This window comes from Dermacentor silvarum, chromosome 1 (assembly GCF_013339745.2).
Source record: "Dermacentor silvarum isolate Dsil-2018 chromosome 1, BIME_Dsil_1.4, whole genome shotgun sequence".
In the NCBI taxonomy this organism is placed as follows: domain Eukaryota; kingdom Metazoa; phylum Arthropoda; class Arachnida; order Ixodida; family Ixodidae; genus Dermacentor; species Dermacentor silvarum.
The window spans coordinates 341,642,759-341,656,802 of record NC_051154.1 but is presented as its reverse complement, the minus strand read 5'-3'; the positions used below and the strand labels follow the sequence as shown (position 1 = coordinate 341,656,802).

At 43.1% G+C, this 14,044-nt stretch overlaps 1 protein-coding gene and 1 long non-coding RNA gene across 2 annotated transcripts in view; one reads left to right on the top strand and one right to left on the bottom strand.

Annotated features, from left to right (window-relative positions):
• Positions 1-518: 518 nt before the first annotated feature.
• LOC125942327 (uncharacterized) lies at positions 519-5,973 on the bottom strand. The gene is made up of 3 exons (XR_007465006.1): positions 5,894-5,973; positions 4,430-4,542; positions 519-583 (listed from the first exon to the last, which is right to left on the bottom strand). It is a non-coding gene; the product is annotated as an uncharacterized LOC125942327 (long non-coding RNA).
• Positions 5,974-7,695: 1,722 nt separating this feature from the next.
• The window catches only part of LOC125942323 (histone acetyltransferase KAT5-like), an 81,312-nt gene continuing 74,963 nt past the window's right edge, over positions 7,696-14,044 (top strand). The window contains exons 1-2 of the mRNA XM_049660481.1: positions 7,696-7,848; positions 9,600-9,857. Of these exons, the coding sequence (XP_049516438.1) occupies positions 7,745-7,848; positions 9,600-9,857 (362 nt within the window). The 5' untranslated portion in view covers positions 7,696-7,744. The remainder of the gene's footprint in view (positions 7,849-9,599; positions 9,858-14,044) is intronic.

Here is a 14,044-nt window from a genome sequence, read left to right as displayed (position 1 = left end):
AGTCCTGGATCAGTAGAAGAAAATTTAGAGAATAATAATTGGTTGGAACACTTATGTCACGCACTTCTGAGTCACGAAGCACTTGCCTTTCTCCCTTTTTTGTGCCTGTGTATTTTTATTGTGCTAAGTTACTTGTTCATTTATCCACTATGATGATGACCTTGTTTTGGAAAACTTGAAATGTGTACCTGATGTTTGACTCCTTTTTGCATGTAAGTAAAAATTATGAACTTGTCGCTGTGAACAGACATCTCTATCTGCTGTACACTTGTGAGATAGCGTTAACAGTATTTGAAGGTTTTTGAATTAAGGCAGGAGAGCAGCACTTGCTGGATGGCTCATCATTTAATTTGCAGAAAAATGCAGCAGTGTGCAACAATTGCATCACTAATGACCTTGAAAATCTTGTTAGTTAGTCATTTGTAAACACCTGTTGTCAAACAGCCTACTGACTAAAGGTCAGAACACATTATACACAATTATAGCAGGTACTACTACACGAAAGAAAACCTGTAGTAGAACCTACCAAGTACAGTATCAGTGTAGTGGCAGGTCAAATGGCTCCTCAATGCTTGTGTCCTTCCTGGGAGAAGGAAAGAAATGTTAAGCTTACACGGACAGCACCAAACCACACAAACGTAACTGCCACAGAACATAAGGAGTTGTAACTAGATACAGTCAACCTGCTTAACCATCTCAGACATTCAACGACAGAATGTACCTTCATGGAGCCTCTAATCTATGAAAAACATGCTAGCAGACAGAATCAAAATTGCATGCATGAAAATTCTCAGGAAAACTATTTTCTAGCTACCACAGTACACTCCTTGTGAAGTACAAGTGACGGTCTAAGCTAAAATCAGAAGGTGGGAAATTCGGGATCCTTTCTAGTAAACGACTAACCTGTACTCAGCAATACAAAGGTGAATCACAAGTACTATACTGATAAAGAACATTTCAGAACTGCTGCCAAGTGAGTGCTACAAATAAATGATTTCGAATTTATCTTCATGTAAGACTAGGTGTGTTAACTTTCTTTACATTACATGAAAGACTGGTCAGAAAAATATTGCATTCAGTCAATATTGTGATTTGCAAAACAGTAGTAAGAGGTTAAGGTGGGAGACCCTCAGGTGGTATGTTGAGATGTTTCGAGAAATTGTTTCAAGGAGCCTCTTTCCTTAACCCTTTCACATGCCAATTAGTTGTGTTGATTGAAAACTTAGCTTCACCGCATTTCTTACATCTTCAGATTCATAAAATGCTTACAGATGCACAATAGATTAAGAGTTTTCAGTTCTTAGTGAGTTTGTCAAGTTTATAGAATGTGCACTCCATGCAAAAACTCAGTGCAAGTACATCAGATTTCTAAACATCAACTATTTCACGTCTATCAGGCTTGAATAGCACCTATCCAGCCACTCGAAAATTATGAATGGTGCAACACACTGTGAAAAACGATGAAAGAAGTGACATACATACAATGACATACACCAAGCAAAGTACCAAACCATCTACCTTCATACTTTCTTTAATAAAACAATTTGCCTGTGTAATTCAAACTAGCAGCACTATTTCAATTAGAAGAGTTTGAAGATGGACGGGACACATTTTAAATATCCTTACTTTAATCAATACCATTGCTATTAATGCACTATCTTGGTGTATTGAATTGTGTGCATAGCGTCTGAAAGGATTAACCATATTCATGTAATATTTACTGAAACTCAAGGCAAAATACTCATATTTGTTTGCAGTTTTGTGATGAGACAACACGACAGATGCGGGAGTTAAAAAGCATCTTTATAAAATGCTGTAGAAAGCAAGTTGAAGCAAGTTTCTACAACCTCTCGCAATACCGAGCTATTTTCTATGAGTGTTCTAACATTTCCTTGTAACTTGATGCACTGTTTTCACAGACATAGCTTGAATCGCTGTATCTCAAGTTTTGGAAGAAACTTATGGATTGCTATAACAAGCAGATTTGAAGCCCTACCCAGACTGCACAGCTACTTACTTTAACACCACCACGTGTAATGAATTATGTCATCCATATGGCACAGTTTCCGATTATATTCCTAAGCATGAATCTTATAATTGCAAGTTATGCAAGAGTGTACCTATGCGATTACTTGGGGACAGCACGAAAAGACGGGAGAAGGCTAGACAACACGAATGCAGGCAAAGAATATTGTTTACAGACAAACATATATATACTAGGCTTGTTGTCCTGCGTAGTTGCAGCTGCTGGATAGCGGGATAATGGAAAGAACCGCACAGTTGATGAACTCCTGTTCTGCCTTTTGCTACACTTTGCGTCAAGGCTCAGTCCGAGTCAGCTTTTCGTACAATGTACCCCAATTGCTCGACGTCAAAAATAAAAGGAGTTCCAGCTTTCCCAACAGTCTATTTCAGACTATGACTGAGCTTGTGAATATGATATAACAGTGCCCACCACACTGCAAGCAAATGTTAGACATGGGTTCAGGAGCTCTCCTCCACTTGGTGATGCCTCGATTTCTTGAGGACGCCTTTTGGTGTTCCTGTGATGAGCTTCACAGCCAAAGAGTGTGCCGATGCGGAAGGCAGAATACCCTCCTCCAAACATAGGGCATAGCTCCAGCACACATAACACTAACCAAAGAAAACCCTGCGGTCCAGAAATGGGAGATCACTGTCTAGTGGTAGTTTTTCCCCGTAAGTGAACTGATCTAGCACTGCAGAGAAGACAGGAAGAAAATCACTCTACCCATTTAGTAGCCTTACTTCCCCTAATATAGAGGAGGAAGTTGCCAATGAAGCAAAATAACTTTACTACACTGGTGCCCACTATAGCTAGTGTTTTACGGTTACCTGACAGTGTTTTTTCTGTGAGAAGTTGCGAAGCAAGGCTACTCAAGGAGTTCAGCCATTTTTAACGTCTCCTCCACAGTGCTAGGTGTGCTCATGGAAGTAAAACTGCTCGAAGGCAAGCTCCAATATCTGGCTTGTAGGTTTTCTGTGGTGAGCATCGTGCTGGATCTATTCCCCACACTCAAAAGTGTCTTGGCCTTTCCTATCAGCGCACTTGAACACTGAAGCGTGTTGTTGCTGCAGGAACACAAGGGAGCACTCTTAACACCACCACGAAGTGGAGGGGAGCTTCCAGACCCAAGTACGGTTGCTTTTAACAGTGTGTTTACACTGCCTTTCGCCATGCGTTGCCAAGAAGCATTTAACGGAGCTGAACAAAGGTGAAGTCTCCATCGGAGTACTTCAAGGAAGCCAAGGCCTATCACTGCTATACAATAGGTACACAAAGGAAGCTGTCAATTCAAGCAAATTGCTGGGGAGAGTTGGAACTACCTTTTTATTTTCAGGGCCAACCAACTGGGCAGGTACGAAAATGTTAACTGGACCAGGCCAAGACGTGAAGTTTGCATCAAGTATGTGCCGGAGATCATAGGAAGTGCAGTTGGTGCTGTTTACAACATCCTACTGCCCTGCAGCAGCAATTATGTAGGACAAAGAGGACGATGACACAAGGACTATCTTAGCAAACATGCACAGACCCTCGACACAAGATGGGGAAGCAACGTTGCTATTGATGCTGCTTTGTGCAGTTGTATATCAAGTTTTTAGCAATGAAGAATCCTCATGGCACATGTTCAAAACATACAAAACTCGCAGGATAGCCCCCACATACGCTAGTGTGTATACACTTAATCTTCTAGACAAATTGAGGTATTCAGATGAACTGCAAGAGCGTTCTGAACTGGGCTGGTTGGTGCACCTTTAGGAAGGAAAGGAATGGTGCCACAGACAGGATAAAGGGAATATGTTGCTGTGCTCGTTGCCTTCACTTCATTCTGGCAGTAGTGCTGTTCATTCCCTTCATAATATTCATATATTTTGGTCATCTGACCACGTGACACAGCTGCGTGCTCAGGCTATATTTTACCTTGTCATGATACCTTCCAATGTCACACGCAAATCCGTCGAGGAATCTTCACCTATTATAGTAAGCTGAACAGTGGCTAACAGTGAGCTTAACTGTGGCTACACTTAGTTACCATGGAGCCCATGCATGACTGTGTTAGAGGTCAGTATTCATGTGTTTTTGCATACTCATAGAGGCAAACTAGACAAAGAATTATCTTATTGGTGCATGTTTGATCTGTTGCCTCAAATCCCGAATTTCGGTGCTATTAGTGTTTTTTAACACCACTCATGTACAACCTAGACAAGTATGAAACAATCCCACTTTCAAGTCGACGTCTTCATGCTGAACCAATTGGTTGCACCAGGAAAAACAAAACACAATTTATCTTTTGGATGCATCTGCAACAATTACACTTGTATAGGCATTGTCATTCTACCAACATTTGCAGTCAATGTTCATTAGGACTGCATATGAATAACTGATATACGATAGAATAGCACAGCTTACCAGAACAAATAGCACAATGCAAGACTGCTTTGCCACTGGTGTTGCAAGCAGGCCCCCATGACTGAGAAACTGAATGCAAGGCGGCACACAGACATCCTTCACTGGTGTAACAGCTGCAAATGAAATACTGATATCATTTACTTTCTGACCGGTCATCCAAAGCAAAGCACAAACATTTTTATATACAATTACACTATTGCATATAAGCTCGTAACTGAGTTACTGTTATTGCTGTGAGATAGCTCACAGTATTTCATAAAGTGCTAATGGCCTCGTTTAACTTATTTGCAAAAAAATTTTATGAAGCACCTTCAATTAGAAAAATGAGCTGACAAAATATTGTGCCCTGCATAACTTACAACACATGCACGCATTTTAGAACTGCTGCAGTGATACGTGTAAGCTGGAAATCAGTCTATGCAACTCGAGACAGTAAGTGTGAACCTCCCTTCAACATCAGTGTTGACATATATTTTGGTTTGTTTTTACACTTGTTAGGAATATATATAAATGTTCATAATGCACGTTTGGCCACCGCTATTCTATGTCAAGGTTAAGTTAGAAATGACTTTTCGCATGCAATTGTTTTACAATTACGGCCGCATATGGGCATAACTTAAGCGGCAATCCTCCCAGCATACGTGATATGCTGACGTACTGCGTCAGAACGTTAATCGTCTGCCTGGTAGCTGTAAAAAAAACGAATACAGATTGCCAGGTAGAAAATAATTCGTTTCCTTTGCAGTGACTCTTAACGGGCATCACGTGGACAACTTTCAATTGCGATCGTGCATGATTGCTCGGGCTCTACTACAAACGAAAGGGCACCGTGTGAATACCGTGTTACCTAACACTGCAGGTGGCACAAGGTTATGGCAGTAAGCACGCTCCACCGTCATTCGATTGTAATGAAGGGGCATGCACATCGAACATGCTGAGCATACATGAGCAATCTTCCAATCCCGGGTGTCAACACTGCGATTATGCGCGCCCAGCCAAGGCACTGCGTCCGAAGCTTATAATAATGGCTAAAAATTTCACTGTGATGCAATGCGTCACCGAATATTGGTAACATAGCGTTGCACCGCGTCGAGAGAGATACTAACGGGTACAACGCCTTCACTTAATTTTGGAACGCCGAGCACACAGCACAACACAGTACTAACTGGAATGCTAACGTCAGTAAGCCAGCGGCCACATACAGACGACAAAGGAGCTGCTAAAGGCGTCAACGCCGCTAATATTGCCTACGCGTCTCAGTTGTAGTGAGTATGCATTCAACACAACAAATGAAACACCCCTTTATCACAGACTCGCAATGTCGCTTTGTCAATCCTCATTGCCAAGGAATCTCGTTAAAGAGCGTGCTCACACAACACAATTGAGCCCATCACCGGCCGTCGCGGAGCATTTCGCACGCGCGACGTGCACCAACAACGAAAAAAGGACACTTAAATTACTTACTTGTGTAACAATCCAGCGCCGATTCCTTCCTATTTAGAGTGAAATCACAAATGCGACAGGAACACCCTCTCCACCGTCTGCCATTAGCGAGAGCTCGTACGCATGCTCGGACGGTTGTTTGTGCTGGAGAAATGCAACCCAGCGTGTAGGCGCGATGAAGGGGTGGTAAGCAGCGCCACCGCTCAAAACCTACATGCTTCTTTTTGTGTGTTTACTATACTCGCACGCGAATAATGCTCAAACAGCGTTATCTATGGTGATATATGTAACTGGCAGTGAGAGTAGACAGTGTCTTTTCGTTATCATTCTTTGCGTGTTCATTTTTCACTAGTAACATGTTCAGTTGCCCTCCTCATGAAATTACGGACGGCTCTCCGTATTTCAAAAACGGAGCTCACGTTCGTCTTTTTTACGTAGAATCCCGCCGTTTTTCATAAAACAGAATGGTCTACGTAAATTTTACGTAGGTTTTTGCTGTAAAATTACGGAAATTTTTACAGTGTACGCACCACACCGAGTTGGTTCTCGCTAACTACGTCACAGCACCCTGTGCGGCCAGTGTGCCTCAAAAGTACCGAAGTAAGTGACAATAACCCCCTAGGAAGCGTCGGAAACATGTCCCCAGCACCATTCATTATTTCCAATTAACTGCGCCAGGATGGCCAAGCTGTTTTTCGCCAACTGCGTCTTAAGTCTCGGTCCCACGCAGTAGGCCTAATTGCGTCGCAGACTGTGAAACAAAATTTCTCACCTTGCCGTGGTCCAATATTGCCTTGGTGTCTTGTCCCAGTGCAGAAGGAACGCAAGAATGTGCCGGGAGCCCAAGAAACCAGGCTAATTTTTTTTAAAGGAGACAGACGGGTCGCCGCGGGCGAGCGCTCAAACGCGCGTGCAGCCGCCCTCGCTCGCTTCGGAGGAGTGTCTGTCGGATGACGCATGTATCTGGCACGTCATTGGCATATCGCTAGGTAAGGCAAGAAAAATAAGTCGCAAAGATTAAGTTCATTTACACGCAAAGCTTTTTAGTTTTAGCGGCAAAGAATTTAAAAATAAATCAATGTCTATTAACTTAATTTCACTTTTTTTAATGCTCGCGGCAGTTAACGTTCGGCATCAATACTATAGCGTGACGTATGGTGACGTGTTTCCTGTTACCAGTTTTTGCCGAGTGTCCCCTCTTGTTGAATTTCTTTCTCTACGGTGGATGCTTCTGAATCGATATCCCCTGTGGTGGTTGTCCGAAAGAAGGAAGGCAGCATCCGGCTTTGTGTGGATCCGCGTGAGGCTAACAGAGCTATCAGCGTCGACGGATTTCCTCTTCCACGCACTTTCGACCTTCTACAACAACTAGCAGGGTCGACACATTTCTCTAAAGTTGATTTGGCATCAGCGTATCAACTGGAAATAACGCCTGAAAGCCGTCACCTGACAACATTCACTACGCATGATGGCCGTTTTCGATTGCTTTAGTGGTACTTACTACTCATAACAAATCTGGCCAAAGTGAAATTTCGTTGCAGTTGAAGTGTGAAACCGAGAATATTTCAGCATTGCTGTTTTATTTTGAATTCTTCACTGCTGAACAAGCGTCATTCCTTTCTAAGCGACCTGGATCTACATTGTTAGGACGATTGCCATATTGTTTTGGTGTGAATTTCATTTGTTTCCTCGTGGGCATGGCTTCTGCTGCAAAGCATTTCCCTGCATTCACACCTAATTGCAGTTAGCTGATTGCATCATTTGCAGCAAGTGATAGCTGTCTCAAGAGTCGCTGCCTGCTGTTGCTTCGCAGATTATGAGCTCTCCAAGTGTGAGGGCAAGACTGGCTCTCCTGAGAAGCCACTTTCTGAAATGGGGCTGCTGTTGTACCGGTCCTACTGGTCTGATATCATTCTCACGATTCTGATTAACAGGGTCCCTACTGACAATCACGAAAGGCCGAAGATCAGCATTAAGTGAGTAACACAACATATGGGGCAGAAACTTGGAGGTTAACAAAGAAGCTCGAGAGCAAGTTAAGGACCGCACAAAGAGCGATGGAACGAAAAATCTTAGGACTAACGTTAAGAGACAGGGAGAGAGCTGTGGGTCAGAGAACAAACGGGGATAGCCGATATTCTAGTTGACATTAAGCGGAAGAAATGGAGCTGGGCAGGCCATGTAATGCGCAGGATGGATAACCTGTGGACCATTAGGGTTACAGAATGGATACCAAGAGAAGGGAAGCGCAGTCGAGGTCGGCAGAAAACCAGATGGGATGATGAAGTTAGGAAATTTGCAGGCGCAAGTTGGAATACGCTAGCGCAAGACTGGGGTAACTGGAGATCACAGGGAGAGGCCTTCGTCCTGCAGTGGACATAAAATATAGGCTGATGATGATGATGATGACATCATATTCGTTGATTTCAGATGCTAGAAACCATGTGATTAACGCCATGTGCTAAACAGGGGACCACATAGGCACAAGCGGCAGCAGATTTTCACTCGCAGCTTGTGCCAACTCTAAAGAAACACCTCTCTCTTACTTTCTTAGCATAAGAAGCCAACAAACAATGTTGCCAAGGACAGCAAGGGGGCAGTTGTCCGCAGTTCTTAATTGAGTTAAAGAAATGATAAATAAAGGGAAATTCAAATGGATGAAAAGACAAGTGGCCGCAAGTGTGAGATTCCACCTGTGGCCAATTCCTTCATACTCTTGTGTCATACATGTGCCCCTGCAGTTCTCTATTTTGTGTGAGAATTACTTTAATCTTGCGTCTCATAGTGGCACTGGTAATGTGGGACCCAAATGTTCTTGCTGCCTTGTGCATCTGTGTACCTCAGTGTGGAGCTCAGCAGGACGAGCAATATAAATAGCCGGCATACAACACTTGTGAAGCATTCCTCAGCTGCTGTGGACTAAGAATTTTTAGGAACTCTGGTCTTAGTGCCTCTCACCAATGAGTAGCAGGAAAGTTCACTCACTGCTCTACCCGTGCAGTTCACATGTTGTCTAGCATCCTGTTTATCATGGCTGACCTCCAATATAAAGCTAATTGGAAATGCTTTGGAAGGCAATGATGTTGTCTTGCAATAATTTGATGCATGTTTAGTAGATGTGGGACTCTTAATTTCTATCTTTACTTTTTTGTTGGGTGCTGCTGAGATTCATGATTGTTACATCAAATCTTTTTATACTGAAAATCAATTTTCTTGGTTTCAGCATGGGACTGTGCAATGGGTCATGCCTTATACAAATAATTTAAGGAATTCTGAGAATAAAAGATGAACTTGAAACGCGGAGTACCACGCAACCAACATGGAAAATTAAGAGCCATGTGTTAAAATGCGCGAAGACGGCAGTGTCGATTCAACAATGAAGGTGGGGAGCTGATGTCCTAGTTGGGGTTACAAGGACGAAGGGTTGGGGAGTGTACACATTATGCACAGAACAGGCTTTTAAAGCAATAGGATGTGCACCAAGGGAAAGAAAGTGTAGTTTAAAACAGCAGAGGATCAAGTGACGAGATAGTCACTTGTCTTCATGGGGCGGAATGGGCAACAGAAGCATCTAGAGGTTGCTTAGAGAGGCTGTAGATATGCCACTACAGGCATATATGTAGGCTGATGATAGTGAATATAGTCAATATGTGATTTCTCAAGCAGCAGCAGCAATTGACAGTAAGTCAACCATCTGTCCGACGTAACTGTGCTTCCTCACATGCAGCGAGATTTGCGACCTGACGAGCATCAAGAAGGAGGATGTGATATGGACACTACAGCATTTGAAGCTGCTCGTCTATTACAAGGGCCAGCAGATCCTTGTGCTGACTGAAGAGGCATTGGCAGCATGCAGTCAAGCCATTGTCAAGCGACCTTTGCGCATCGATTCCAAGTGCCTCCAATGGAAGCCCAGAGATTGGGGGAAGCATCGGAAGCAGTCAACCGTCTTTGTGCTGCTGCGTTGCTCCAGTTGTCTTGGGAGGTGAGTGGCATCTTTATGCAGGTGTGTTAAATGAGGTTGCGTTGATTCATTGTAATGCAATATTTCTTATGTATTGCATTGAAAAGGATCAAGCCCCTTCTTGCGTGTCATACTTTTTTTGCGCTCGAAGCTTCTGAGTAAACTGCAGAATACTCTTGAAATGAGAGGAAAACAAAATAAAGGGTAGAAGAACCCCCCTTCAGTATATTAAAGTCAAAGCCCATTGTAACAAATGCAGCTATAATGAATTTTAAATATAACAACGTGAATCTAAAATGTTCCTTGCCAATACCTGTACATTAAAATGAAAATTAAACAGATTTAGTCACCTCCTAATAGTAATAATATTTAAATATTGTCACCTACTCTTTGGGAGCCCGAGGGTTGCACACAGGCGTTGCCCTCGATGGAGGAGAGACACGACTGGCAGCACAGCAAACAAGGATTTAATATGTACAAGGACGGTAAAAGCACGAGGCACACAAAACTAAAGCCATAATTTAACAAAGATGCTCAGTCAATAGTAAATACAAAACTCCGACTAAATACAAACTACCAAAAGCACTGTCTCGGTCGCGGACCCTAACTCGGTCTTAATGTCCCTAAGTCAGTCCTATCCTTGACTCATTAAAGTCTAGCCACCCAAAATTCGGCCTAACTGCGTCGTAAAGCAGAAATGTGGGTTCTTACGGACTGTCGACTTGAAGTTCCTCTCGTCGGGTCCAAGTCGTATTCATTCAGGGTGTCGCTGATGCTGTAAGTTACGACGACTCGCGGTTCCGTTGACCTGACCGAGTACGTGGCTGGTGTCCCGGTAGCCGCCGCTGACGTGTCAATTGCCTGGTGAGACCTAACGAAGCGTTCTTCGCCCTCCGACGATCTGCGTGGCGACCCGGTGTCCTGGTGATTATCGGTTGATTGGGCTCGGCCGAGGAAGAGGGATTCTTGCGAAGAGGACCGGAAGCACCGTGAACAGCAGCAGCTGGTCACAGGAGTTTCGCCCGGACGTCACCGAGGTCTACAGCCACGCTCAGGCCTTGCCAGCGTCACAATCTTCGTGGCCGGTCTCTCCGCTCTCCCGTCATCAGAGCATAGCTGATGAAGCGACCTTCCAGCCCAAGAGCCACGTCGCTAATGCTGCTTCGCCTCGCTTCTGCCTCGACCACACCTCGGTTCGCGTTCCTCGAGCGCTCGCGCCGTTCGGAACGCTCCGTGATCTTCGTCGTCTTCTTTTTCGTGTACCGCCGGCGTCCGACTCATGACAAAGATACCATGTAGCGTTCCTAACTAGAACGGCTATATAAAAGAATCTCAGTGAGACGGGTGTCATCCGCCATTTAATCTCACTTCTTTCACTTCGCCCCCATCCCACCTCTTCATTTTCTTTCATGCATCCAGCGCAGACCGCTTCACTCTTCCGGACTTCTTTTGATTACACCTCCTGGTGTAATACTTGAATGTGTTTCCAATAGAGGCGCACTCCGTGTGGCCCGATGACCTACTGTACCACACGTTCTTCAATATTCCATGCTGGGACGCGGTCTTAACTACTTGAAATGGTCCGTAAAATTTGGAGTTTGAAGCCAGAGCTCCTTTCCTTACAAGAAAGTAGTCTCCAGGTTATGACGTAATAGTTCAGCGGAAATCCGCTAGGTGGAGATAAGTAATTAAAGGGAAACTGAGACATCCACCCAAATGTACCAATTGCTACAATGGAAACGCAACCGGGTTCCTCGAAAGAAAGCCTCGCAGTTGAAGAAAAATTCGTCCTGGTCCGGGACTCTAACCCGAGACCACCGCCTTTCCGGGGCAGCCGCTCTACCATCTGAGCTAACCAGGCGCACTGTAAACAAAAATAACGTGAAACGGGAGTAAACCGCTCGTCCCGTATCGCATTCCCGTTTCTGGGTTTTTTTTTACTACGTACCAGTCGAGGTAAAAATTTACTCCCATGCTGACTGAGTTTTTGTATGTACAAACGAGAGTAATTTTTTATTCTGTGTGAAGGTTTTTAGGGACGATAGTAGGACTATATTTTTACTTCGATCACGAGGTTCTTGCGGCTATTCCTGAGAGTTATATTTCAAGCCCATTCGCGAGTTTCTTGGGTCTGATGTGAGAGTATTTTTTTACCTCTTTCATTAACTTTTCTCAGCTTTTTCCGACAGTAATTTTTCAAGCCCATTCTGGAGTTTGTTGGAGGTGATGTGGGATTACTTTTTTACGTCATTTATCCAGTTTTCTAGGCTATTCCTGGCAGTTATTTTTAAGCCTATTCTCGGGTTTTTTGGAACTGATGTGGGGGTATTTTTTTACCTCGTTATCAAGGTTTCTTAGCTCTACCTGACAATAATTTTTCAAGCCCATTCTGTAGTTTGTTAGAGCTGATCTCGGAGTATTTTTTACCTCGTTCATCAAGTTTTCTCGGTTCCTTACGAGAGTAATTTTTCACGCCCGTTTTGGAGTTTGTTGGGGCTGATGTGGAAGTCTTTTTTTACATCCGCCAGCTACTTTTTGTGGTGTTTCTTGGGTGAATTCTTACTTTGTTTTGAGAGGTTATACAGAAAAATGTGGGAGTACTTTTACTCCTGTGAGGAGGTATATTCTACAGCATATTACTTTCACGATCACTTTTAATATAGCTCATAGCAGGGATGACTTTGCACAACACATTCAACTAAAAATTCGAAGACAATTGAAAGACTCGAAGGATGATTACAAGGGTCCCAAGCATGAGTGATTATTTATTAATTCTGACATGTTTCTCATAAAAAAAGTCAGGCATGAGTTAATCATCACAAAACTATGGCCTTAAAAATGCTGTGATGAGCATAATAAATATTTGTACTAATACACAGGCGGGGGTTAGTAACTGCCCACTAGATCTCTCATAGCAAAATAAAATATATCACAACACGTTCAATGTGCAATCCCACTAAAGTACAGTGAAAACGAACAACTAACACACAATATAAAATCAAACTCGTAAATACACAGTCAGTACTATATGCGTTCAAATTAGACCCACTGAATATCATGTAGATCATTACTTCAAACAGGCAGTTGTCCAGAACATGGGCGTGAAGTGCATTCAATGGATCATTATGAACAAAACTACGCAACATTAAAATATTGCACTTAAGGCCAAATGGCGTCTGCTGCTATCGGCCATTACTGTCCCAGACGAAATGAAACAATAGCATTCGTACAATCACATTAGTGCCGGCAACTGCCTACATCTCTCACGGCAAAATAAAAACTATCACAACACATTCAAGATGTAGTGAAACTAAAGCATAGTGAAAACAAACAAGTGACACGCAATACAAAATCCAACTCTTAAATACACAGTCAGTAGTAGAGATGTTCAAATTACACCCACTGAATACACAGATCATTCCTTCAAACAGGCAGTTGTCCAGAACACGGGTGTGCAGTGCATTCAATGGATCATTATGAACAATACTATGCAACATAAAAATATTGCACGTAACGACAAATGGCATCTGCTGCTAATGACCATTACTGTCCCAGCGAAATGAAACACTCGTGATAAATACAGCAAGCATTCATACTATCACATCAATGCCGGCAACTGCCCACCAAATCTTTCAATTCAAAAGAAAAACTATCACAACGCATTCAAAATGCAGTGAAACTAAAGTACAGTGAAAACAAACAAATGACACAATATACAAAATCTAACTCTTAAGTATTGCAACAAGCAAATGAGGCAGTTAGCACTGGAGATGATAATTAGACTAATTGATAGCATACTGACCTTCAAACAGCTAGTTGCCCAAGACATGGGGGCACAGTGCAATGAATGGATAGTTAGGAAGAAAACTGCAACAACCAAGAGCAACATGTTCTATCAACTTTCAAACTTTCTAAAGAAGGCGCTCACTCAGATGAGGAAAGTGGTGATTGCTAATACACACGACTGAAAATATATATATGAAAACAGCCATTAACTGATACTACTCCCCCTGGTGCACAAAGAAAAGGAATGCAGCCCTTTTTCCACAGAAGAGGAACACGTTGCACAACTGTACTGCAGTATTCATGGGTATAAGCCAGATTTCAATTTCGTTGCCGAAATGTTGTAGTGCTCCTTAGATAGTCTAAAAGGTAATTGTGCGTGTTGCCCTTCTCTGTTTCTAGGCATGCAGTTGTCATGGATGTGA